This window comes from Aphelocoma coerulescens, chromosome 17, assembly GCF_041296385.1.
Source record: "Aphelocoma coerulescens isolate FSJ_1873_10779 chromosome 17, UR_Acoe_1.0, whole genome shotgun sequence".
Taxonomy (NCBI): domain Eukaryota; kingdom Metazoa; phylum Chordata; class Aves; order Passeriformes; family Corvidae; genus Aphelocoma; species Aphelocoma coerulescens.
In genome coordinates, this window is record NC_091030.1 from 9731668 (window position 1) to 9759094 (window position 27427).

At 42.9% G+C, this 27427-nt stretch overlaps 1 protein-coding gene across 8 annotated transcripts in view; it reads right to left on the minus strand.

The window, feature by feature from the left end:
* The window catches only part of DENND1A (DENN domain containing 1A), a 159570-nt gene that overhangs the window by 65235 nt on the left and 66908 nt on the right, over positions 1 to 27427 (minus strand). For 7 of the 8 annotated variants that reach the window (XR_011155642.1, XM_069032081.1, XM_069032077.1 and 4 more), the window contains 6 exons: positions 24563 to 24632; positions 23961 to 24041; positions 21792 to 21845; positions 18100 to 18210; positions 12941 to 13041; positions 7100 to 7145 (listed from right to left, as the gene is read on the minus strand). Coding sequence is in view for 7 of the 8 variants with exons in the window: in XM_069032081.1 (XP_068888182.1) it covers positions 7100 to 7145; positions 12941 to 13041; positions 18100 to 18210; positions 21792 to 21845; positions 23961 to 24041; positions 24563 to 24632 (463 nt within the window). In the remaining variant the exon portion in view is untranslated. The remainder of the gene's footprint in view (positions 1 to 7099; positions 7146 to 12940; positions 13042 to 18099; positions 18211 to 21791; positions 21846 to 23960; positions 24042 to 24562; positions 24633 to 27427) is intronic. The other variant, XM_069032080.1, reaches the window with a different exon arrangement.

The window sequence follows — 27427 nt, forward strand, 5'->3', positions numbered from 1 at the left end:
AGGACTCTAAAAACCTCCAACAAAAAGGTCTTGCAAAGTACTTAACCAAAGCCAGAAGCTTGTCAGCCTCGAGTGCTGGCAGGACAAGACAGAAGGAAGGAAACCCTTCTCCTGCTTGCTGCCGAAGAAGCAGCACACGCATGGTGAACGTGCCAGGGGTGTTTGTGTACCTCTGGTGGTGAATCTGCACCTCCCCTTAAGCAAAATATGGGTTTTTCTGGAGCACAGAACAGGCTTGTGCCACACAGGGCTCAGCCAGGGAGGATAACCCAGAAGGATGCCCTCATGGTGCAGGGACTGTAAATGCTGCTCAATGTGATCATCCCACACCTGGCCCAGAAACCACCATATCCGAAAGGAAGCTGATGTTAAACTCTGCTGGGTTGCACCTTTACATCCCCAAGAGCTCAACCTCACTGTAAAGCTTTGCAATATTTGTACAAAGGCAGTGGATTTCCCTTGAGACCAAAGCTCAGATTTAATAAAACACTGGAGACTGACTTGATTAATAGCATCTGTCCTGCAATGCATTCAAAAACATACAATTTTTTGATGGTCCAATTGTGGCTCATTCTACAGAAATGCAGACTGTCCAGTTCATCTTAATCCTTAGTTGGTTTTATCATCTCTCCTGTCACTATCACCTTTGATAAAGGTATTATCAGACAGTTATACAGGCTCTTGTTAGATAATCACACGCTCCTTTCACTAAACCTGGCACCTAATCACCCCAACCAGCATGGAAATCACAGTATTTACTCTCCTGTTGGAATTTGAGTAAAAATTGCCATCATTCAACTGCAATTCTCACATTAAACCCCATTGGATTCTATGAATCACAAAAGCCTACAGATCATTTTTCACAAGTACAGTTTGTGTGTTGTTGTAATTTTCTGGAAATGGGAAGGGACAGCCACAAGCCACACATGGTCCCAATCCATATTTCACAACTTCCTGAAGAGCTAAACAAAATTTTACAAGTGATACCTGAGCAACAGACTGGACGGTATTCAGTAGGTTCATATTTTGCTGAAAAAAAATGTGGATAAGCAAGGACCAAGAGGAAACATGAACATTACAGTTGCCTTATCTCATTTTCCTCCAGATCAGGGATGTACTGAGTCAGGAGAGATTCAGTGAAAATGTGCATCACGTCTCACTCCTGCAAGCCTTTCTTAACCATCCTTGCCCAATTACTTGTAGCCATAATTAATCACCTAAAATCCATCTAAATCAAACTAACATCTACACCTGCCTTTTATTTTAAATGTCTCTTTTTAAAAGAGTGGAGAGGTATGGAAAGCTGGTTTAACAAGCACACTGAACCCATTGTTTATGGCCTCTATAAACATGGCTTAGTAAGAATTACTGACTTAATCAGAGAGAACTTATCTCCTGGTGAAAAGAGCACTTTAAATTTCAGAAATGGCACCTTTACTGTGAAAATCTCTTAACTTTTCAAACAAACTCCAGGGGGCCTTAAACACCAGGTCCGTAAATAAGCGCAGTCCGGCCGCCTGCCCCGCTCACAGGCAGCCAAACACTCGAGTCATTTAAATGTTTTATGTGGAAGTTCACAAAAACACAGAAACCATATTCTAATAGAAGTATTAAGGGGTGCTCCTTCATCCTGCTCCCATCACATGCTAGAAGCAATATTCATCCATAACAATAACACCAGTTTACACTAAATGCTATTTTATCAGCACTGGCTACACTTGGCAGGTTCTGCATTTTCTGCCATAAAGGAATCCCAAGTTAAACTTCTTTCAGGTGAACAGTTTTACTGAATAGTTCCATTTGAAACAAAACAAAAAAAATCTCCATAGCCATTAAACACCAGCACCCCCTGCCTTCCCTCCCACAAACCAGGTTTGCGTAATTTCATGGCTAAATTGCTGCCAAAACATAAACCAACTTGATCGTGAGGTTTTATAACCAGATACAAACATGATCAACATATTAAAAGATGTTGTAACAGTAAAAAGGTAATACCTTCCATCGATTCTTTTGGGAAGGTAGGACCCCTAACAAAAGCTAACATTCTAGCTAGCCTTTGGTTGTGCATTAGGTTTGAAATTGTTAAGAAAGTATGATTCACAACAAGTCTAAAATCCGTTTGCTTAATGACTTGTCTCTACTGAATTAATAGTTTCCATTTATTTTCTTAAGGAAAACACCACAACACTGCAGACAACAATGTGTCAATCTGGCTGCCAGAAGCAGGAAAGGCAGCGGATATAAAATTTTATTATTTCATGCCCCAAGAGCAGCCAGAAGGACTTAATGAAATCACGGCCAGATTTACAATCTGAAATGGCTATTCAGCAGACAGCTCTGCTTAAGCGGGATGTGCCCCCTGACCCCGGGGCCCTTTGATCCGGGCACAGCAGGTGGGCTGCCCCCCCAGCACATCTCCCACCCTTCCGCCCGGGCACCCTGAGCCTCTACAGGTGATTCCCCAGATCCTTATCACAAGCAGCTGTTGCCAACTGAGTGACAAACAGCACCCGTGATGCCCTGGCACTGTGGCACACGAGAAAAACCTCTCTGCTTCTGGGGAAGCCTGCTTGGTACTGCAGGGCTTGGCTTCTGAAAACCCGCCCTCAAACATCCCCCCAGAATCCCTTATTAAAACATGGTTGTTATTTCCATTTTCCCAATAACTGGATAAAAGACAATTCCATAAGTAATCTGCCATATTTTTAAATGCATTTTTATCAATACTCCTGAAAACACGTACAGCCATATTGGTAATATTTGTGAGTGGCTAAACTGCATTTAGGGGTTTAAGACCTGGATTTAAGTTAATCTATAACCCTTCATTAAAATCCAATGGAAAAGCTGCACTTCCTCAGTTACAGGTAGAAAAAAGCATTGATTTACTAAGTATAAATGGGTGGGAAAAGCTAATTACTGCTTCTCACCCCAATCAAAAATATAATTAACAGTTAACAGTACCAGTGGCAGATGCCAGTGGTCAATGAATTCTCAGGGTGTATTCTGGGAAGGGGAGCCCCATGGCAGGGTCGGGCCTGAGCCCAGGCTCACAGAAGCCGTGCTCAGGGCTCGTTAGCTCAGACTCAGTGCACACTAATTGGGCTGTGGTCACACCGGATCCTGGGCAGGGCATCCTCACCCTGAGGTGAGCCAGAGCAGCGGAATGTGCCAAAAAGTGCTCCCCAAATGGGTGCATGGGTTTCTGAGGGCCCCAGCTCTGCTCCCCTGGCTGCACAGGAGACATTATTGACACCAGGTGAGATCAGCCACGAGGTCCTACCATGTGTCACACAACAGGAATTTCACTGAACATTTCTTCCCTCACACGAACATCTTTACTGATACCAGGTTGAAGTAAACCAAAAATCTGCTCCTATAGCTTTTATGGCATACACAATTGTACTCTTCCCTTAGGAAGAAGGCTAGAAAAGTGTTCTGAAATGCAATGTTTCACACACAAATTCATCCTGGATAACCTTGCAAGAATTACAGTTCTGAAGTCCCAGAAAAAGTCCTTGAATAACTGGAATATTAATAATAAAAATGTAAGAAATACTTTTCTAATCACTAATTCTAACTCTAAATGCTGGGTTTGTGCCCCAAACAGAGCAGGAAAAGGGTGGATGTTCTCCTAAGTGGATCTGGGCACACTGGAGTTGGCTGCCAGAGCTCCACATCTCAGAGCCCAGCACAGCCATCCCCAACAGTCAATCAAAACCACATGTGCCCGAATTCCAGCAGGGAGCTCCTAGGTCAAGGGCATTCCCCCTCCATCAGCACCATCACACTGATAACCTTCCTACACAAACAGTTGCAGAAACAATCGTTTACTCTGACAAAATGTAAAAGGCTGTAGCTAAGTTTGACACAGCTTCCAACACAAAGGGCAATTTTATATAATCTGAAGACTAAAACAGCCTACAGTGCACAGGCAGAAAATAAGATTGTGAAAGGTGTGTGTTCTTTTGATAGAGTTTCATTTTCCTATCTCATTATTTATCACTACTAAGTACTTATCTTCATCTAATATGAATTCAATTAGTTCCGTAAGCACGTTCCATTATTCATGTGATAGCTCCAGCCTTGCTTATCCAACAGCTTATAAACTTTTAGCCTTCTTTGAAGTCACTTTATGGATTGCTAAATGGAAATCTTATAAAGAATGACTAACTAGGTGATGATAGAAAAGCTGAAAAATAAGAGCACAAAACACAGCTCTGTATTTTCTACCAGGGTTTTCCCCCATAAATCAATTGGAGCCCTCTGACCTATAACAGGAGATTATCTTATCTCACTGGAGAACATTTCAGTCACAGTAAATTAGATTTAACAGTCAATGGATAGGCTTGATATTTTAATCATAAGAAAAATTTGTCATTTTCCATTAAAATAACTGTTCCTTCTACAGAGCCCCTGTGGAACACGGGAAACTGCAAACTTTAAGGAAACAAACAGTTCAGAAAAAACCTGTCGAGCTGAGAGAGGCTGTATGTTGTTTAAAATCACCAACACTTCTGGTTCTTCCAGAGGCCCCATTCCAACACTGGGATAGCAAAACCCACAGAAACAAGACTAGAGGTAGAAAATAATTTTTTTCCTGTATCCCAAATCCCTTCTCACCTTCACACCACAGCTTTCCCTGTGCAAGATTAGGCTGCCACTAATGTTTGCACAAGAAGGACAAATCCAACCTGTGAGCTGCTGGGACAGAGCCTGAGCCCAGACCTACCTGCAGTGCTCCCTGGGCTCCACACCAGGGCAAGGGTCCACCTGCCTCATCTGCAAGGCAAGTCTGGGAATGAACCCCTTATCCTGACACTGGAATGTGTGGATTAACAGAACCCTTTTAAAGTCCTATTTGCTGAAATTGCAGCATTTAAAGAAAAAGGAATACTGAATAATGGCAGCAGTCTGTAGTCCTAGTTTATAAAATTATTTTGATATGGAGAAGATAATACATTTTTTAACATACACAACTGCCAGATCATAAGAAAAAGAATTGCTGTTTTAACTATGATGTTATTCTACTAAATAAAACACACAACTTTACATATGAAGGAAGGGACAAATAGAGTGAGCATTCAGCACCACAAACAAGAGGTAACCTAGGAACTGTCCAGCTCATGTGACAAATGTCACCTTTCCCTTGCCCAGGGCACAGAAATTCTGCAGCACTTGCCACCAGACAGATCCACCAACCACTGTGGGATTTTTTGTTATTTTTCAATGGAAAAAGCAGAGTTAGCTGCAAGATACAGTTCTGTCTGTATTCAATTTATCCATAAGAGCAGAGAAAACAGTTTGGTTTATTTATTTAATTTATTTGATAAGGCACTTTGAATAACTGTACTTTGCCAAAGCATGTCTGTGTTCCAGAATCTCCGGCTATTCAAAAGCCAGACTGGATTTAGTACTAAACAGATTTTTTCACAAGTTACTAAAATGGATGAAAATTGGCTTCTCCAAGAACAACTCCTTTTTTTGAGTTTTTACAGATGGAGTTTGGAAGGCCCACAGAGCCCTGCAGTCTGAAACTCAGAGACAAAGGAAGAGGCAATGGATTTATGGAGCAAGGCAGGAGTGAGACATCACACAAAGCAACTCCAAGGTGTAATTATTAATTTTTTTTCTATATCCATTCCCAGTCCAACCACAGAACTCGTGAGCACAAATATTTGTGAAAGCTGAAAAGTGTGTGTATGGAGATATCCCATCCACCAGCTCTCCTCCATCTTTTACATATACCACAATAACCACACCAGTGATTGCCTGGGATGGATATGGGGCAGAAAGTTTCTTGATCAATATGAAAAATACATTTCTTCTTAGATATTCCCTCACTCCTGCCTATGCAGTATCCAAGGGTGATTATGAGAAGCCCCTTGAACAGAAGCATATGATGTGCAAACAAATGTACGTGTTGACTTTTAAACTAATTGGTTATTCACAAACACATTGTACTGAAATTCTGTACTTGATTTAGCAGTATAAAGGGCATAAAAAATCATCTGTACCCAGGATGGTAAGGAAAAGAAAAAAGACATCCTGCACATTCAATCTATCTTCTCACAAGAAAACTGACTCCTAAAATTACCTCTCATTAATGCTGGAAAAAGAGGGGACGTTACACAGCACACACAAACACACAGGGCATCATTATTACACACACTTGCCCTAGTGAAAGAATCAATATTTTTTATCAGTATTTCCAGAAATTACACATTTTTATGGACAATACAAGAACAATTTTTCTACTAATACACATTCCTTTATGTGATGTTAACCCCAGTTTTCTGAACTGTTCTGCATCCTGAACATGAAGGCTCAATTTCCAAACACAGGAGCTAAAACAGGGACACAGGTCCATTAATGTCCAAGGGTATGTGCAGTCCCAGCAGAGCTCCCTGGGCAGGAATGCCTCTTCCCCCCCGGAGCACTCCTTGGGAAGGGGCACAGTCAGTAAGGATGAGGATTTCAGAGGTACCTAAGTCAGTATCTTTTGTTGTTCCCCAGATACTTTTGAGGGAAGTCATCGACTGTTTCACCAGTACTGGAAGCAAAAGCAAATGTGCTATTTCCACTTTTAGAGTTTTTAAAAAGTCACATGAATTACTGGGAATTGTTTATAGGAGAAGCTTTCTGTGAGGGCTGGTTCTCTGCCAGCTTTGTGTTAACATTAACTGCAAGTTCCTTCTTTTCAGATCTTTCGAACATTAAAAAAATTACAATCTGTCTGCAAAAGCCTAAAAGAGAACTGTAACTGTCAACATTGTGGTTTAATATCGACTCTGCCTTTGTGCCTGAGTCCAACCAAGGCACTGAACTGATTAAATGAAGCCCCAGGGTGGGGAGGGGAGCACGACGTGAGCTTGTCACCGCCGAGCTGCGAGCGGGAAGTCTGCCCAAGGAGCACAGGGGAGCAAACAAGGCTCCTGAAGATGCAACATTATCATGTATGCCTCACTCAATTCCCTCAGCACTCCCAAATTAACAGGATTATTTCACTTTTAAGCATATGAATGAATGTGTAATTGCTTGCAGAATCTGGCTCTAAACCATACCACTATACATAGTTCCAGAAATGGTGCAAGAGACTTACCTCCATCAAACTTAAGTGTATTCCAATGAGGTAGGGCATGGGGGCACTGCGGAGAGGAAAAGAAACCCGGCTTTACATCCTCATAACAGTGAATAACACACACGACTTACAAAATTAGCTACAAGAAAACACTGGGATACCAGATTAGATTTTGCTTAAAAAATAATAGATACATATATACAAACAAATCACATGTGAACAAAGTGTTATTCCATATCTGAAAGACTTTTGTTACTATGCAATAGCCTCCTACTCCTGAAAGATTTCATTTTTTCTTGACATCAGAATTTCTAAGTGACTAAGTTTGGGCAGGTACCCAAGGACAGCTGTTAAACATATCCCTAACACTGGGGTCTTTTGTTAGAAAATTGCAATTTTATTGCAATTTTAAAAACATACCCTTGGAAAAGACTTTTCCAAGAGTATTCTTTCAAAAACTGGACCCAGTTGTAGTGTCAAGTGGTTAATTTAATGTATATGTATCACCCAGTACTACAAGCTTTGAATTCTTTGAATGAGTCCAGATACATTTATAAGTCATTTACTTTTAAGTATAAATCTTGACAAATTTTCATTTATAAAAGAAAACAAAAAATATTTTTGAAGATTCTGATAATCTCCAGAGTTCCTGGGACATCCGCTGATACCAATATTCCCCTCAGGACACAAAACCTAAATACCCCAGAGGCTCATAGGCCAGGTTTTAGCCTTGGACACTGGCATGACACCTTTGTTAGCCCACAGAATGCCAGTGCTGAAGGAAGACTGATCTTCTCCATGTCCCTTTCCTGATGTGAGCAAACCCCGAGAAGGACCCGCTCCCAGCAGAGAGCCCTGGCTGGGAGCTGCCTGTCCGTTGTCCAGGATTTCCAACGCTGAGCTGCTCGCAGCCTCCCCCTCGGCAATCAGGGCCCGGCGCAGCAGAGCCATCAGCGAGGCTGCCAGAGCTGCTAATTGCAAATATGGCACATCCTGCCTGCGAAACGCAGCGCACACAGACAGACACAACTTCTAAAATAGAGCCTCAGCTCGCTTTGGATACAGAAGCTCAAAGAGCTCATTTTCAATTTCAGATGAAAAAATGAGAGAAATGTCACTGTACTGCCTTGGATTAAAATATCTCCCATATTGCTGCTCTAAGCTGGTGCCTACTGCTCAGTAAGAGCAGTACAGTGCTGAAAAAGCTCCTGAGACACCAGGCCAGCAAAAATCCCTGTTTCTCCTTTTCCTGAGAAATACCTTTAAAAATATATTTACTGATAAGCATATTAATATTTATGTTGTTTATTAATACACCCCCTCAAACTGCCACTCTGTAGGATGCTCTACTGAGGTGGAAACAGCCCCTGCAGTAGACATTCCATGTGAAACCATTTTTTTTCCTTTCTGAAGACATTAACCACATACAACTTCCAAAGCCCCTTCCCACTTCACTGGCAGAACACTCCAGTGCCTTGTCCCACATCACTGCAATGAGTGCCCGGCCCAGGCCCCCTGCACCCCCACAGCCCCTTGGGACAGAGCCCAGAGGGGCTGCTACAGCACAGGACCATCCTGAATGTTCTGCTTCCCGGGAATCCCGTGGCTGGCACCTGGAACACCCACCCAGGTCCCTGGGCAGAAGGTTTGCCTGCTCCCTACCACACTCTCCCACAACACACAAGTGCTGCTCAGCTGAGCCCTGATTTGTCATGGACACGTTTGATTTGTGACAAACGCCATCTCTTCACTTCCCATGGCCACAGCCCAGGAGCAAGAGAACAGCCAGGAATTTTATACCCAGAGAACGAAGCACTGCTTTGGCTCTGGCTGCACAATGGCCCCGCGAGCCGGGCTCGGCTGCCCCGGCCCCTCCGGTGCCACCACCACCAATGTGGTTCCAATTAAGGACTTCCAGCAACGCGACAGCTTCAATCCCCCCCGCACAAAGTCGGAACCTCGGCAGGAAGTCTTAAGCCTGCAAATGTCTCATCTAGTGGAACCTTGGCTAACGTAATGAAAGGAAGCAGGAAGAGTGCAGTATTCCTGAAAACCAGCCATTTATTAACATCTCCAAACATAGGAAGAGAAGATATGGCTTAAGATACATGGATCAGCTTTGGATGCAAAGACTCATCTTTTCAGTGCTGGAGTGACAAACATTACATGTAATGGCAATACAGCACATAAAACAATTATGGGGACTGCATAAATAACCTCAATAAAATGTGATTCTGGTAAAGAGCATAAATATTTCCAATAAAATCTACCAGAGAGATTCTATTCTTCCATCATCACTCATCAGTATGACTGAATAGGAAACACACCTAGAAGTAAATGCCGAAAGTTCATGTCAGGCTTCATAAATTGCTTTTATCACCATTTCTCTTGACCATGAGTTAATCATAGGCCATTATTTAAGTAGACCTTTAGCATCCTGTGCAGGGGAATGTGCTGTGTCCCCCCTTCCCCACCCAGGGCACACTGAAACAGTCCTTCCTCACTGCGATTCAGGTCCTGAGATGTGGAACACTTCAGCAGTTTTTAATATTTTATCAGGGTAGATTTGTACTTGCAAGACTTCCAAGAGAAGTTCAGCAAGACACATCCCTTGTATAAAGAGCAGAAACACTCAGCACAACCTTTAATCCTTCTGGGAGCCCTGGCAGATTAAAGACTGCCCTTCAGAGCAGGCCTTCCCCACTGCTTGACACTTCATCAGTCCTGGGGCTTCTTACAGCCACAACTACTAATTACTCAAAGTTGTTTGCTGGCAGCCAATAGCCATTAAGTGCAAAATTAAGAAGTATCAGTTTCTACCACATGTATTTACTGCTCAAACAAAGTGCCTGCGTGAGCCTTTCAGAACAAAGAGAGGGGTCATTACTCCTCTTGTGCTACACTGGCTCCCAAGGCAATCAGCCTTATTTATAATCAAATGAGTTATATAGGTAAATATCAAATCATTAAAGTAGCAATGCATAAGCATGAATATGGATTTTGGGGACATAATGGCTATATATTGCCCATTTATTACAGTTGCATTTTTACAATTTCTTTAATTCGTTTCCTTAGGCAAACTAGAGACCGCTTAATTATGCTCCCAAGAGGTGGGCAACTACTAATTGGAAGAGAAGCAGGTGAAATAGAGGGACATTTCTTCTTAAGTGAAGAAAGCCCAGCCTTAAAAAATACTGCAATTCACCAGGAAAAGTAATGTAAAAGCCCAAGGATTTCCAAAAGGTTCCTATTTACAGCTACGCAGGGATTTCACCATTTTGCTTCATTGTTCCAGGCAAATGGATGAGATCACACTTACCACATTCATGTCTTGCTATGCAAGCAGTGACTTAACGGGTGGCTCTCTTCCACCACTGGTACTTCCCTTTCCAGGGCAGTCTCTTCAGATTCCTCATTGAAATGCAACAGAATTCCACCCAAAATTTATTGGAGTAATTGATGCAAACCAGAAACTTGACTGCATAAATTGGAACAATGCAGAGAACACATAGCTCTGACACCAGGAGAGCAGCTACAAGGACCTTTAGTGAGTGCCCAGGTGTGCCAGGCTCAATGGCAATGCCCACCAAGCTCCCTGGGCAGGAATCTTTGTTTCCCAGCAGCGGGAGGACTTCAGCTCCCCCTCCACCTACTCAGAGAAGCACATTGACTATATGCAGATTTAGAAAATAGGAGAAAGGGAGTTAAAAAAACTCCTGGAGAAAGGGCAAACTGCCCCGACAGAAGCGTTTGTTAGCAGCTGTGCCAGGGTGCTCTGAGAATATATTCATGCTGGCTGCTAAGCTGTCTGTCTGATAGAATAGACTGTTTTAATCACCCTACGAAACGTACTGTTGCTTCTGGTGACAAAGCTCTGGGGCTCAGCACACACTCAGCTGTGTCCCAGCTCAGCAAAGACAGGCTTTTCTAAGGGCTCATTTTAAACACAGACACTGAGAGCAAGAAGGAAGCAAACAGACACAGTGGGAGTGGTTTTATGGCACACAAAAAACAAACTGGGAAAAGTAGCGAGGAAAATTGATACACTGCTTCCTCCACATCAACAAATGTTTAAATTTCCAATAAAATAGATGGACAAGAGCTGGCCAAGTAGTTGTATGTGCTTGACTATCAATGCTTGGTGGCAGCATCTCACTAACCAGGACTTCTGGCACCTGCTGGCATGTGCTCTAAACAAACAAAACCCAACCAAACAACACCCCAAACCAGCCACCAGCAGCGCAGCTGTGCTTCTGTACTTCCTCTGTTGCTCTGCATTCAAAGGAACAAGAAATTGTGCATCAAGGTGTGAGATCTAATGACAGTATTTTAGTCTCCTCCACCCAAAATGTTTCCCTGGGCTGAAAATACACTAAAGAGCAGTGTCCAATTAAAAAATAAAAACAAAGGATAGCGCTCTTCCCCTTGCTTCCCCTCCCACCCCCTGTCCTCAGCAAATCTACACGACAGGGATGATCGATGGGAGATCCACCACCAGCACTGACTCAGCATTGAGAGCAAATATTTGGGAGACACAACCTTTGGGCATTTTCAGTTCTGAGGGAAGGTACGTCAGTGGGGAATGCAGGGGAACAGAAATATTAAGTTTGAGAAAATCCTTTAAAGAGGGAAATGGGAAGCAAAAGGCAAGTAATCACAGGTGGAAAATACTTTTTTCAAACACTTTCAAAGATCTCGAGTGACACAGTCTATCCATCCGTCTGTGAGTTTCAAAAGAGCAGAGGAAGATTCAAAACATCACAGCACAGTCAGTAAATGAGCACAGCCAACTGAATGAACAAGATATTCTGTATCCATAAGAATTGAAGAATTCTCATTGCTTTAAGTTTTGTTCCCATTTCAGCTCTCTAAAATTCTTATGTCATATTTGCAAATAAAATAACCAGGCAATAATTAAAATTAAATTAAGCTCTTCTATTTTAAATAATCTCAGGTCATTTCCCTTAAGAGGCAGACACCAGTAAGCAGAAATACTGCCTTAAAGCAGGGAGCAGGGAGCTGATTGCTCAGTCCTCCCAGGCAAAATGACATCTCCAAGTTCACATGGTTACAAAATAGATGGTGGACTCTATTTTGGGAAATATATTTATGGCACATAAATTGTTGCTAAATTGACTTACTCAAACAATGACAGAGTGTGTAGCTACCTCTCCAATTAAAGTTCCTGGCTGGCTAAGGAAATCAGTTGTTGCATTTGTGAGCTGCCTAACAGTTGTACATTTTGAAATCATTCTTTGCACACAGCCTGGCTCCCTACTGCCATGGCTGGGTGTTGGCCACGAAAGAATCCCCTCAGTGATGCTCAGTGACTTGTGGCTTTCTCTCCTGCACCAGGGTTTGCTTTTTGCACCCTCTGGGTGGGCCCCTTTCCCTGCCTTTGTCAGGAAGTCCATGAATAACTGATCACCAAGGGCAAAGCCTGTGCCTGCGAGCAGCAGGTACCTGAGGGGAGCTGGGGCAGCCTCTCCAAGTGTTAATTACACGTGAGAAGCCCATTATCCAGAGAAAGGCACCTGCTGGCACTGCAAATGACTGGGACCTGCTCTTCCTGCGCAGGGAGTCAGGGAAGGCTCATTTCCACAGGAGATAACTCTTTACATTCTGCTCCCTGTACCCTGACACAGGCACACACATTTACATCAGCTGCAGAGGAGCAAACTTCCTTTAAACATGCACGTTTTGGTTTTCAGGCCTTCACTTGCTGCTGGTTATCCCGGCTGGATCCCCAGGAACAGCCACATCAGGAGAGAGCTTCAGACTCACTCTAAGAAATGTGCACAGTGCTGTGGGTCTGAGGGACAGATAAACATCTCCAGAACACACACACAGAGATGGCCTTACCAGCAGTAGTCCAGGAGATGTGGGGGCAGGACAGGAATGTAAACATGCTGCCAGAACATCGGGTAGAGCATGGCTGCAGACCCATGGATGCAGGCAGTTAACTGAAAAACACACAGAGAAACCGCAGCGAAAATGAGACAAATCCCGAGCTTCAAATGGTAAACTTAGAGGCAAGAAAGTAAAGAATCAACTCTCCTTTCCTATCAATGCTTTATGAGAAAATACACAGCACTGCTGGCAAAAACAAGGGTCTTGGGGGGAGCAGGAGTGGCTGCCATTTGCCTGACTTTGTCAACAGCTGAGAACACGATTCACTCGCAAACCCAACCTGCAAAGAACACCCGGCATTTTATAAAGCAACAGAAACATGGAAATGAAAACACAAAGGGAACTAAGAAACAGTAATGGCAAATCTCCCAAACCTGGAAATTACCATGCATTAAATATCACAAAACTGCTCTGAAATTATAACACGAACTGAAAAAACCATGGCATGCGTTTCTTAAAAACACAGAACGCTAAACTCAGTGATTAAATCTTGATGATTTAAAAGGGAATTTTATCTAATTGCCCTTCACCTAATCATTCGATCCATTGAATTTCTCAGTTACATTGTTAAAAACTCATGCTGAAGAGTTTTGATGTGGCAGGTACCGAATTAGCAAAGGGAAGTGCCAGTGAAGCCACGGGGAGAATCCTCACAGAGGAAATTACTGCTCTCAATCCTATTTCAAACAATAATTATTAATTGGAAAAGAAGATAAGCAGGATATTTGTCACAATCACTAAGGGTATTAATATGGAGCAGGTGGTAATGCTCAATAAGGCAATCTCAGCAAAAGCTATAGGCAAAACACTGTAAGAGGATATGAGCACACACACTTGGGGAAACAAGTAAATAAATCAGAGCACTCACACACAGACACATCCAAGGCAGACTCGGAGGTGACAGGGAAGAGTCACATCCACCCTGCCCCTGTTGCCAGTTCAGAGTGTCCTTTAATTTCCAGGGACACCCAGCACAAGCACTACACTGTGCTTCACTTGTGAGGGATGTTTTGAACACAACTCTCAACAAATCCTCTCAGTTCTCGGAAGGCAGGAGGAAACTGAGCATTTAATGCCTTCTGGGCAAGGGGAAGGAGGCAGAGCACTTCTTATGAGTCCTGAGGAGACAAACTCCAAGGGACTAAGGTCCCTGTGGTAGCCTGAATGTGTCCGAGATCAAACTAAGCAAAGACAAATCATGATATTAATCCTAACTCAGTTAGAGGTGGCATAACCTTAAAAAAAACTAGCCCTCATTATTATTAATTTCCATTAAGACAGACTAGTGACTCAGAGACCTTGCAAAGGGAACCCATGACTGGAAAAGGAAATGCTTTGGATGGGCTAAACCAGACCCTTCAGGCTCCGTGTCAGGGAAAATCAGCTACAGTTGGGGGTAGTTTGGGTTCTGTTCACTACCAAAGCCTTTCTGGGAGTAACAGAACCTGGTGGTCCAATTAAAATGCAGGTCAGTGGGCAGGACAGTGGAAGACAAGCCTGCATTTCATGTGTTACTTTTATGCCTCTGAACAACACAACCAGTTTTTTCTAAATTTAAATTTAATTCTAGATTAGGAACTGCTTCTCTGAGGATTGAGTGGATAATTTCTGCCATTACTACACAACATGGTCGTGACTGCAGAGAAGTGAATTCCGTAATCCTACGAGGCCTCTTCCAAGCCCCTTCCCACTGGTTTTAAAACTCAGCGAGAAAAGATGAAACATCCACAATGCTCAGCACTCAGACATCTGAGCAGGACCTGACACCTCCTCTGGAGACTCCCACCTGGCAGGAGTCAGGTGACACCCGAGCAGGGGTGAGCCTCAGCCCCGGCCTCCAGCTCTGCCCTGAGAAGGGCTCAAACCCAGCAGATCTGCTGGAGCCCTCACCTGATCAGTGACTGTCACCCAAGAAACAAGCACTTCAGAGTAAGGCAGCCTGAGAAATGCCCAACTGCCAGAACTACAGGAATCCAGCATTTTGAACTCGGATTAGTTCCACTCCTCAGCTCTGTGCAGCTGTTGCTGGAGGGTGTAAGGAGATCGCTGTGGAAGGGACACACTCAGTCACTGGGCACTTTGTGCAGTTTTATATTTAATGCTCTAAAAGCCTGATTTGAGCAAATGAGATCAATAGGAATTTGTCACAAACTTGAAACTACTAAGCTGATGTTGAACTACACGAGACCATTTTCCACCCCTGGCTCCTGGCACACACTGGGCAGGATGTGGCTACCAAGGTGCAATAAGGACACTGAGGAAAAGAACCACCTTTTGCATGGCTGTAAGATTAGGGGGTTGCATTCTTTGGGGCTAAAAACCAAGTAGAAAGCTGAGCTATAACAGAATTAAGCAGTGAAAGCAGTACTGTCACAAAGGCTGTGTATGAAGGCAACAGGGACAGCAACAGAGCTGTGGCATCAGGGTTGGGCAAGCTCTCAGCTGTGAAGCATCACAAGGACAGGTGGGGTATCAAATTGATCATATGTTATTCTAATTCCTCACCCTCAGAGCCCCAAGGCCCATCAGAGCCCAGCCAGGGAATAGGAGGTTTGTCAGAGCTCCCTATGCTGTGGCAGAAGTGGCACAGGAAGCTCTGCTCCAGGATCAAACATCCATGTCACAATGGGATTCTTTGCTTTGTGCTAGAACTCCAAAAATCACAGAAAAGGCAAAGAAATCCACCTCAGTATGATGGAGCCAGACAGAAACATCCCTGAAATCCCCAAGTTTAAGTAATTTCAGAGCTTCGCGTAAGACACCTTATAATGAGAGCCAGCGTGCTGCTGCCCCACTCCCAGCCAGGAAACACCTTGGGGTGGCTGGGCCACAAGTTCTGAAGGAAAAGAGAATTCTGGATGCAAGGAGAACTCCAGTTTCATTTTTGCAGCAGCATGCTCCCACCAGCAGGTGAGCTTCTGCCAGGCACAGGGCATTTATCATTTTGGTTCATATCTCACGTTTTTTGAGGACTTAGATCACAGAATATGTAATGAAATTTAACAGGAATAACTGTTCTAACATTTTGAGAAATTACCTGCATTTCCTTTTGTAGAGACGAAGAACAAAATCCAAAAAAACAGCAATAATTTCTCTATAGGTTCAGTACACATGCTTTATGAAAGAGCTAACAAACACAGCTTTGTGCAGTTACCTCTAAATCTTATTCAACTTAAGGATATAAGGATATTGAAAATCAAAATTTGAATTTGAGATGATGTATTGTAGCACAGAATTCATTCCACCATAAAAGGCTTTCTACCCAGGATGGTTTTGTTTTCTATCTCTCACCTGGTATTAAATTCAAGCCCTAAGTCTGAAGTGTGTCTCCCAAAGCTAACAGAAATGAACTGCAAACAGGTCCCTTCCACTTTTGTGTTAAAAAGCTAAAAGCTAAAAACAAAAGTAGCAGCCCCTGAGCAGCCCCCCAGGCTGGCTGCACTCGGGGAGTGGGGGATTTGGTTCCTTTGCAGTGACAAGGTCTTGGCTTCCGCCGAGCACAGGCTGAGAGCAGAGAATGTTCCTGGGCTGGAACGGCGAGCGGCAACCGCTGGCTCTGGCCCAGCTCCTCAAACCTGCCTTCCACTGTCACTCCAATCTGCCAGCAGTTTATAGAGAAAGTTGTAAGCTAAGAACACACAGTATGAATACCCCTCCCTCCCAAGAACCAGACGTGCTTTTATCTTGGACAGAGGAAAAGGAAGAGAAATAACAGAAAGAGAGGAAAAAAACCCAGCCCCACTTGTGAATTGGCTCATTAAGGAAGGCACAGTGACAGGTAAGTAATTCCTCTTCCCAGGCTCTGTCACAAAGGGAGAGATTAAACCAACCAACCACACATCTGAAATGCTTTGGGCAGCCCTTCTCTTCTTCCCTCCTCTCTGATCATTTACTGTTCTTTTCATTCCGTAGGTTGCTGAAATAAACACTTCTCCTTCATTTTATTTCATTACCAAGCCTGGATGGAATTTTCCTTATTTTAGTAGTGATGACATAGAATACATGGCAGATAGAGAAGTTAAGATTTTACAAGTTTTCTATGGTATTTAACTTCATAATACTTAAATGCTTTCAGTTAAATGTGGGATTGATTGTAAACATTATTAATAGTTGTTATTAGGTCCCGGAGGCTATTATAATTCTCCTCCTTTTGCTTACCTTTCAAAATGATACTGCAATAGTTATTCTGGGATTAAGTCTGAGGCCTTACTCCTCTCACTTCTCTGCCCTGTGCTGACAGACCATCCTTACGAGGATTTGTGGACATTACTCCAGCCTTCCAGAGCACTCACAATGCCATGGAGCAGTTTGAATCTCAAGCACAAAGCAGGTCTGGTCATACATCAGATACCAGTTACAGCCACAGGAAATGGAAATGGCAGCTGTACTTCAGCCAGGACTGCTCGAGTGCTCAGCCCACAGCACTAGAAACCAAAATTAGTTAAACCATCTTCAGCACTCACAAAATAAAGCAATCAATAGCCATTTAAAGAGCAAACACGATGACCATGGAGCATTTGCTTTCATAAAGAAAATCACAATCTTATTGACTGCTAAACCTTGAAATGCATAACACAAAACTTTGAACTGAATCAAGCCCTGTACTTGTTTTGATCTCCAGCCATTTTTTAGAAGAGAGTACTCTAGAATATTCAGTAACTTTCATCTCTCAGACACTTGATGGAGCCTAGGAGCATTAAGACTAAACCTTATCAAACACAACTGCAAAACTGTGCATTGTCAATGTACTTCAGCCCACTCCTCTGGTCCATCCAGAAGAGGTCACTGGAACATCCATTTGACAGTGTCATTTATCTTTTTTTTTTTCCTGTCAAGTAAATTCTGAATAAAGGACTTCACTATGGCATAAGTCTTTGAACATTTGTGTACCAAACAGCCACAAAAATCCCTGTATCCAAAAAATTCTTTTGAACATTGTGGGTCAACAGAAGTTCTATAAAATCCTCACATAAGGCACAGAACTGAGCTGGGGCTGCATAACTGAGGTTGAAAGGTGGACCTGGAGATAATCAGTTAATTTCCTACATATGACTGTGATTAAAAAAAAAAAAATACTGTGAATACAAGAAATTCTTGTGCATTTTACTTACAGTGCTCAGCTTACTACAGCAAATGAGGATGCGGCGCTCGTACAGCATACTGGCGTAGAGATGCAGCATGTTGTTGACATCAACTGCTACAAAATACTCTGTCAGATTTCTCTGGGGAGAGACAAAAATCATTTTTTACTCATGACATTACAAAACCAAGTGTCCTTAACAAAAAAAAAAAAAACCAAACCCAAAACCAAAGAGATTTCATCCTTCTATTGTGCTACATCTAGTATGAGGCTTAACAAAAGAAAGCAGGATTTCATCTTAAGGCAGAGGCCTTTCTAATTGCAGTATCTCTCCCCAGAGTTTTGGGGAGCTGGGTCTTAGAGTAATAAAAGTGATGATGTTTCACCCACAGCTTTCTGAATACAAGATACTTCTCTGAGAAAAAAAATGTTCTGTCACTTTTATGGAGACTTCAAAGCTGCCTGATAAAGTACCAAAACCCCACACCCCAACACTAAAAGCATCTCTCAGAGGCCAGTTCCAACACAGCAAATTCAATTGTGAGCTCAGTCAGTGCTAGAAAAATTCTGACTATTGGAAACACATCTGGGCATTTAACACACACTAAACCCAGTTGTCTGAACTGAACCCCTCATTTCGGGCACTCGGACATCCCTGGGTGGCAGACAGGAGCACTTCCCTGGGGAGACTGAGGAAGGAGGCAGGAAATTCTCTCTCTGAGCACTTCACTTCTTAAAACATAGAAATTAAAGAAAAAGGGAGAGGTGGAGGAAAAGATAATGCCCAAAAATGCTGAATTAGGGAATTGGTCTCCAAATAGCTTCTTATAGACATGAAAGGGTTGCTATAGGATAAAGACAGCCTTATACAAAAAGCACATGTGAGAGCAAAATTAGATTAGTCATGAATTCAAGTGCAATCTTAATCATCCTTAAATAAAAAAGTGCAGAAAAGCAAAAAGCAAATATGATTTAGAAACTTAAAGAAGCTCAACAAAGCCTATTAGCACTTTTGACAGATCCAAGATACTTGGCCTGAGAAGTCTGCCAAGATGCTTCATACTGTGCAAAAATATGTTCCCCAGCTTGCCATCCAAACACAAAGAACTGAAGGAAAATTAAGCATTGTATTTGGGAGACTTTGGTACCAGTATGTAGAGGGATAAAAACTGAGCTCATTATGGTTGGCTTCAAACACATAAAATAAAACAATCATTCAGGTCTTTGTTAAAGCAGAGCTGGAGCCACAGACAGGTACAGTCAAAGGAGAAAAAAAAAAGCCAACACATTTTGCCAAAAACCTATTAAACTATCATGTACTTTTTCTGTATTTCTCATCCCATCTGTGCTGATTAACATGATATTTTTGTCTAAACATAAGCTGTCTTCTCTACGGCTCTTCTTCCCCCTCTCACCCACCCTTCCACCACGCCAAAACACAGTGTGTGACGACACAATTCCTGCTAAGAGTGGGAACTAATAGAATTTTTAAGGAGCCCTGAACTCCCTTTGATGCCACCCAACTCGGGGCATGGCAAAAGCAGCACACAATCCCTGCATCCAGCCCGAGGGTGCAGCCCTGCTCCACACGGATCTGTTTGTGAGGCAACAGCCTCCACTGCGAGAGGAAAATAGACGTGGGGACTTGATTTGCAATTGTTCTTTCATCGAGTTTATTGTGATGACATCACACACAAATGTACCTTCAGATGGAAAGATTTGTAAGGTTTCAGTCTTGTCTGCTCTCCAAGATTTGCCAAGGACACCTGGGAACCATGTGGGCTGCATGGAAATGTATTGGTACTGAGGAGATTCACGTGTTCCCTCAAAGTTGTATTTATAAGAAAGCTGTCAGCTCTGAAGCTGAAATTGGGACTTACACATGTATTTTGAAAGACATGTCTCGTAAGTGACAAAACCATGAATGAGTTAAATAAATACAAATGAAAGCGTTCCAATTTGCAGGATAATTGTTATGTATTTTGCTTCCTAGGACTTAAACCTTTCTCAGGCCAGTAAAAAGCGGGATTTTCAGAACAGGTATCCCCACTCCTCTCAAAATTCACCAAGAGTGTTACAAAACTCCCTCACGCTCCTTTGAAATTTCATTCCCAGATCAATCATCCATTTGATCATTTGCTATCTCATATCAATAAACACACACTGACTACTCTGACTTTTGAGATTAAAAATCACATACTTCTCTTCCACTGTCAGCTAATGAGGAAGATGGACCCAGTGATATAAAAGTACTGAGGGCATCATCCCCAAGAAAACGCCATCATTTCAGCCTCTTAACTTACCTGCACCTTCTGAAACACAACAGCTACTACCAGGAAATTCAGTCTTGCACTGTATTTCCTGCAACCAACCTGATTTATTTCTGAAGTCACACTGCATTTACACATCCCTCACACAACTTACATCTCCTGAAGAAGGGAATGAGTTGCTGTTACAGAAAAGTGCCCATGCTAAATGGTCTGTGACTCATTAAACACATTGATCTGACACAAAGTCAGATAATTCCAAGAGGTTTGTTAACATTCCAAACAGTGCTCTCTGCAGCTCTCCATTCATCATCACATCCAACTACGAAGTTTGGCACCACTACAACTTTTGCTAATATGGGTTTTAAATGCAATTCCTGGTAAGATATACAGAATTTTTAATAAATCAGGTCAATTGATTAAAATACAGCAGACTTATGCCCATTTAATGTCCTTGTATTATTCCCTAATATGCTCAATTCCACATGGAAGTTGGTTTAACAGACAGACAAAAACCTTTTAAGAAATTACACAATCCTGGGATAGTGGGAGGTGTCACTGCCCATGGCAGGGGGTGGCACTGGATGGGCTTTAAGGCCCCTTCCAACCTGAATTATTCTGGGATTTTATGATTCTATGAATTAGGACAGGATTTGATGACTGGTTTAGACTCAGGGACTGATTCCTGAATTACACCCAGCGTATCATTATTTGTACAAAAATAAAGCACCTCGGAAGAAAGAGCGCATCTATTAAATTTCCTGTCAGGATATGTGTCAGTATGAAGAGTCTGCAACACAGCAAAACCAGCAACAGTGTTTTGAAAGCCAAACAAAAAGCCCCGAATGCTATCTGCTATACAAATCACCCACAAATGAGATGGAATGTCTTGATGATTCTTTTTTCTTTCATGCCATCAACTGAAGAATATGATGCTGAGACCGACTGCAAAATGCTTGGGAAAGAAAACTGAGATGTCAGGCACAGGAGTTTGGCTGAGACAGAGCAGGAGCACATTAAAGAGTATTTAAGAGAAGCAAACGCCAGCATTGTCTCCCCACAGACTTATCATCTGGCTGGAGAGCTGAGCCAGGCTGGAACACACATGACTGCGTGAGGCTTAAAAAGTCTCCCAAAAAGTGGCTCTAAAGAGCCAGGTGTGTCTGGTGCTCTCAGGAGCCGTCTAGCAAGCACAGTGTTTTCCCTGCTGTCTCAGGTCATTATTCCAGAGGGGTGGCAGTGTAGGATTAGCAGAGCTGCTGTTTTACCCACATCAATCTGTCCATCATCCTTGTCCATACAGTTCAGCTTTTAATCACACATGCAGAGTGTCAGCTCCTGAATGCTCAGTATTTTACAGAATAAAACCTATTCCAAACAGAGTAATATTTGTCATCTATGTAGCTGCTGACATTAAATAGAAACAATAAAGTGCAGGGTCCTCTCAAATACTCACATTTTCGGGTATACTGGGAAGCTCTCTGGTGTCAGGCACAGTAAAGTAAGAGTGCTACAAAAAGAGCAAATATTGATTATTCAGTAATGTTAAAAGCAATCTAAATTTATTGCTTGGTATTAGTATCAGCAGTAACAGCAGTTGCTCAGCTAAGTAAAAATGACAGAACATTTGTTACCAACTACCAGCCTGAGTTCTCTGTCCTGGATTCCACAGGCTGGGTTCCCAGATCACAGGGGCAATAGGAAATGCAGGAAGATAGACAGTATCAAATGCTCCTGGAAAGTTATATTCCATGTTTTTGTTCTTCAGAGCTGCTGCTACAGACAGACTCACACAGGCTGCAACAGATGCCAAGGAAACTCCAAGGCAGGCTGTAATTCAAGCCAGCTTTCCCCAGCCCACGGCAGGATGGACTTCAGGGAACAGCAGCAGGCAGGGCCTTCTCTGACTCACAGCACCAGAGAGGTTCATTCCAGCCAAGGGGGAGGTTATGGAAATGTACTGGGAAATGCTTCCTAAGGTTCAATGCCTGCTTACCTACAAAATACTGAAAAGTTTTAGGTCACTTTTATACACCCTAAAAGCACATTTTGAAAGACCATATTGCTTTCATATAATTTCACAATCCATTATATTGTTCAGTGTTTTTAATTGTCTGCATTCCAGGAGCCCAGGTTCACTCCAGCTCCCAATCTGACCACAGATGACTTGAATGATCCTTGGTCAGGGCTTTGGAAAAGGAGAGAATGTGACTCGTATACAATTTATATAATTTTAAAGATTTTCACAATTTGTCTTAGGGCTACTTATTAATTACTGGCTGAAGCCTTAAAGGCTGTTCCATCCTTGGCATGGCTCCACAATTGGCACTATTCTCTTGTACACAAATCTCAGCCATCTCAGTGCTTCCTGATCAGGCTGTAACCTGAAATAGCAGGCGGGGACCACAGCCTCCACTAAATGGAGACACTGAATGAGAAACACAAGTTTTGCTTTCTGATGCATCACTGGTTTGGTTTGGTTTGGTTTGGTTGCAAAGATGCAATGCCAAGGCAGAGGAACAGCACTCAGAGCTGTATCACACAGAGGAACCTCACTCCGACCCCGCAACGGGCTCAGAAACAGACAAAATAAAATCAGAAAGACACGGTCCCTGAGCTGCTTGTTTTTATCCTTTCTTGCTCCATTGCCCATGAAATGTCTGAGACAAGGGGAGACAGGCAGCATTCCTTGGAACCACTGGCATGAAAAAGCCGGAATATCCCCACTGCCCCTGGCCTTGGGAGACAGCTCGTCCCATGAACAGAACTGCTGCTCCTCAAGAGGGATCTTGAGGGGCTGGGGACATGTCCAGGGCCAGCTGGGACCAGCAAGGCCACACAGCTGCCCCCTGGGCACTGCCAGCCTGGCAGGGAGTGAGGGGCATGAGCTGCTTCTTGCCAGAAAGTGCTTTAGGAGGAGTAAAGGAAATGGGAGGGAGACTTCCCACATGAACTCTCAGCTGGCAGCAGCAGCAAGGAACATCTGCAGGGTTCACCACAGCCTGGAGCATGAGGCTGTGCTGCAAAAATGAATTTGAAGACAAAAACCCCAGAAGACTAAATTCAAAATACAATCCCATCAATACAATCCCACATCCATACTGCCAGTGTGCTTTAATTTTCATTTTCTTACAAAATATAAAAATGAAATAAATTCTTTTTTGTGCGAGGTTTTCTGAAGAGGGGGGGAAGGAAGAGGAGAAGGAACCAGAAAATGTGATGAGCAGTTAATACTCCCAAAGCTGCTGTGACAGGTAAGTGCCTGTTTGCTTCCCAGCCTGCTCCCCCTTCAAACTGCCAGGGCCAGGAGTTGTGCAGAAGTGTGGGCAGTGAATGTCCCACTGGTGCTCCGTGACCTCCCGCAGGTCATAGAGGACATGGTGAGAGATTCCCAGGGGTAATACACACAGCCTTCCTCCAATCAAAGAAGTGCATTTCAAGGACATTTGAGGTTAGGGAAAGGGAAGCAGAGGGCCCCAATTGTGAAAGGGGAATTTCACAGCTCCTCACAGGAAAACAACACCTGTGTACAAGCTCCAGGAGAGAAGATTGCTTTTGACATTCCTCTACTATGACATGGAATGAATATTAAACACCTTAGTTTACATCTTCCCCCCACACTTACCACTCCAAGATGAACAGAGGTTCCTGGCTCAGGGATGGTAAGTTTATGAAATGTTTCTAGGAGCTCACTCCTCTGACTATCCTGAAATGAGAAGGAGAATAACCAGGAATACTAAGCAGGCATTGCTGTCACCAGGTAAACTCCGAGGCAGAAGGGCAGTGTAGGCCATAGGGGTGGGTAAACATTTTGCATTCATAAGATCAGGTCTACTTTTACTGCCCATGAGAAGTAAACCTGGAACAGACACCTGGCACAGACTGATGTGACTCTGCAATATGGGAACGGCAGAATTACAGGAACTGGGCTGAACACAGGGCAGGGAGTCAGGAAGCCCAGCATGGCTGACTGCAGGGACTTGTGTTGGATCCACAGCCCCAATCTTGAACTTTGTCTTTTCCAGAAAGAAAATTAAATGCATATTTATTTTTCAGAGGCACTTGCCAAGCTGAGTATGATCTTTTATATCACTGCATTATACAGATTAATAATTCACATGGTCATCTCGAATAGAAGCACGTCTTCAAACAGCTTCTTTCATCCTCTCACCCTCACTCATTTGATACTGGGATAGGAGAAGGAGGGTCAGTATTTTAGAATAATACCTGTCCTTTTGCTGAATAATCTGCCAAGACATTGAGCAGTTTATAAAAGACTTCAAACCATGGGAGGTAACTGAAAAAAAAAAGATAAAAGACAGTTATTTTGGTTTTGAATCCTAACACAAGAGGACTTTTAAAATTGAATAATCAGTATCTCAGTTTTTAATTGTTTTAAAATCTCATTCCATCACTGTACTTAGCCTGGCCCTTGCTTCAGTCAAACAGAAACTTCACCTTCAGTACATTTGCATGCAACTTCCAAAAGAGAAGAAACAAAATTAAAAGGAAAACATGCAGAAAAATCCCATCTTTTTCATTTACTTTACATCTCCATTCCATAAGGTAGGACAGCGAGGATGTTCCTTTTCACTGCAGCTTTGGTAGGATTCTGTGCCCTGTTTTCATGGCACAGTTCTTTATTTCAGTCCCTCTTCCAACACCAGTGAGGAATTTCCCTCGGCTGTGGTGAATGCAAAGCCAGTCAGTGATGCTCTTTAATCACAGCTGCTTTCTGAAGCAAATGGATTCTATTTTGATATAGTTAGACAGGATTTAAAGTTTTTATAAAATATGACTACATCCTGACAGCTGTAAGGAATGGAGTGCCCTGTGGTCCCTGGCTGTGCAGCTCTGGTGATAAATGAGGTGAGAAGCTCTCTGTGAGACAAAGTGACTGGCACTCCATCATTAGCGTTTGTTTGAAGCCTGCAAATGCTACTGTAAAATGTAAGTAGCTTATCAAAATATACTGATAAGCAACTTAACTTTTCATGTTATATGACAGCATTATCGTTTAAATTAATACGCTCGAAACATCTTTACAAAGTGTGTATTCGAATAGAGCAGAAAGACAGACAATTACCACTTTAAACAGCATTTAAGTTTGGCATTATATTGTAAACAATCCAGAAGGATTAGGTAGAAGATAAGTTTCTTTCTTTCTGTTTAGTTAAATAAACTTCAGGAGAGTTAAAAGCCATTACAAGAGTAACAAGAAATCCTCTCCAAACATATCTGCTAAGTAGAGATTAAGAACCTGGTAAACAAATCCGTGCAAGGCATCTATCAAAAGAGTTTGAGAAGACAGAAAAGCAGGAAGGCAGAAAGCTCCCTGGCAGTGGGAAACCAAAGCTGCTTCCAGGGAGGCACCATTAAAAGTTCTACTTAATCGTTCAGGGACTTGGCCGGAAAAATACATTCTCAGAGCTAAAATGAGAATCCTTAAAACCATTACTGTGTTTCTAATGTCTGTGTATTATGTCTAGTAAAAGAGGAAAACAAAAGCAGGTTCTCCCAGGCCTCCACCTCTTTGGGCCCCAGGGAAGCCAGAGTAGGGACCCGAGGGGGCAATGCTGAGCCCCCAAATCAGGGCAGGTCCTGGATGTCCTTTAGAGCTTCCTCATCTGTCCTGTCAGGGGCCGTGTGCTCACTGCTGAACCTCCCTGCAGCTTCCAGGGGGTTTCTTTATTACCATCACACACCCAACATGACACATCTGTAGGCTCCAGCCATGAGGATACTTCAGCCCAAACCAATTTGAAATCTTTTACTCAGCACCTAGGAAAGAGCCTCTATGATTCTAATAAAAATAGCCCAGATAATATGAGACATATTCACACAGTGTCAAACACCAGCAAACCCTCCACACAGAAAAAGATACAGCCCCATTTCTGCTACATTTGAGACTCCCTGGCTTTCCCTTCTCTTCACCAGTATCCTCTGATGAACCTATTGTCCTTTTTTTAACACTCACTCCTCCTCGTTTTCCAAATGATGGGTTAGCATCTCACCATAACTGCTTCTTTTTCTATTTTGAGAATAACTTCCCATTTTGAGGACAGTGTCACAGTTTGGAATCTGAGGAAATGAGCTGGTATCTGAAGCAGAACTCAGCACTCCACCACACATGGGGATCTATGTGGCTCTTGCTCAAGAAAGGGGCAAGACAAACTAAGACAAACCCACCACAAAATTGTATAAATTATGCAATCTCACTTCAGTTTTCACCTCCCTCCATTGTCACTGCACGATCTCATCCCAAAATTTCTGGATACATTAGAAAGCTAATTTATCCTGCCATCTTCAATACTTTTACTTCATTACTTATTCCATGTGTTGACTACTCAAGAATAAAACAGTTCTGCTTTTATTAGACCAAACTGTGACCAGTTAAAAGTTGAAAAAAGCCTAAAAAATCCCCCAAGAAATACAGTTATCCAAATTTTTTTCTAGATGTGTGCCAAAAGGAAAAAAGAAAAAAATGTGGATTTTTTTTCTTATAAAAGCAAATCCTCAAGGCAGCCTTTAAACCCCCCTCCAAAGAAACAGAGGCTGATTTTATAACCCAAAACTTTCTGTACCGCGTGGACCTTAAGTAGCACAACTGGTAGCACTACTGAAGATTTATGGCTTATGACTTGCTCATATTTAATTTGTAACCAAACACTTCCCCTTCCTCTTAGCTACCTCAGAACTTTTGATTAACTCTTGTTTTCACAGGTCAGAGGTTAAGCAAAGGAAGGGAAGCGCTCTGCAGTGAGATTGCCCAGAGCCCGGAGAGTGGAGCAGCCCCTCCCAGCAACATCAAACCAGCCAGGGACACGGCACAGCACCCAGCAGAGCTGAAGTTCAAAGACCCCAATGAGCATAAATCAGATCGAGGTTGAAGAGTAAACAAAAATAAACGGGCAACCTGAAATTTCAGCTCTTTTTTCAGCTTTACCCCCATTTTCAGTTTCCTCACCCTGATAGAGACAGATCTGCCACAACCCCGAGAATGAAAGCAAAGCCTCATCAGCTGGGGCTCGTCTGAGCTGAGGGCTGGATGTAGAACTCTGCTGAGCTCTCCCTCTGAACCTGGGGTGCCTC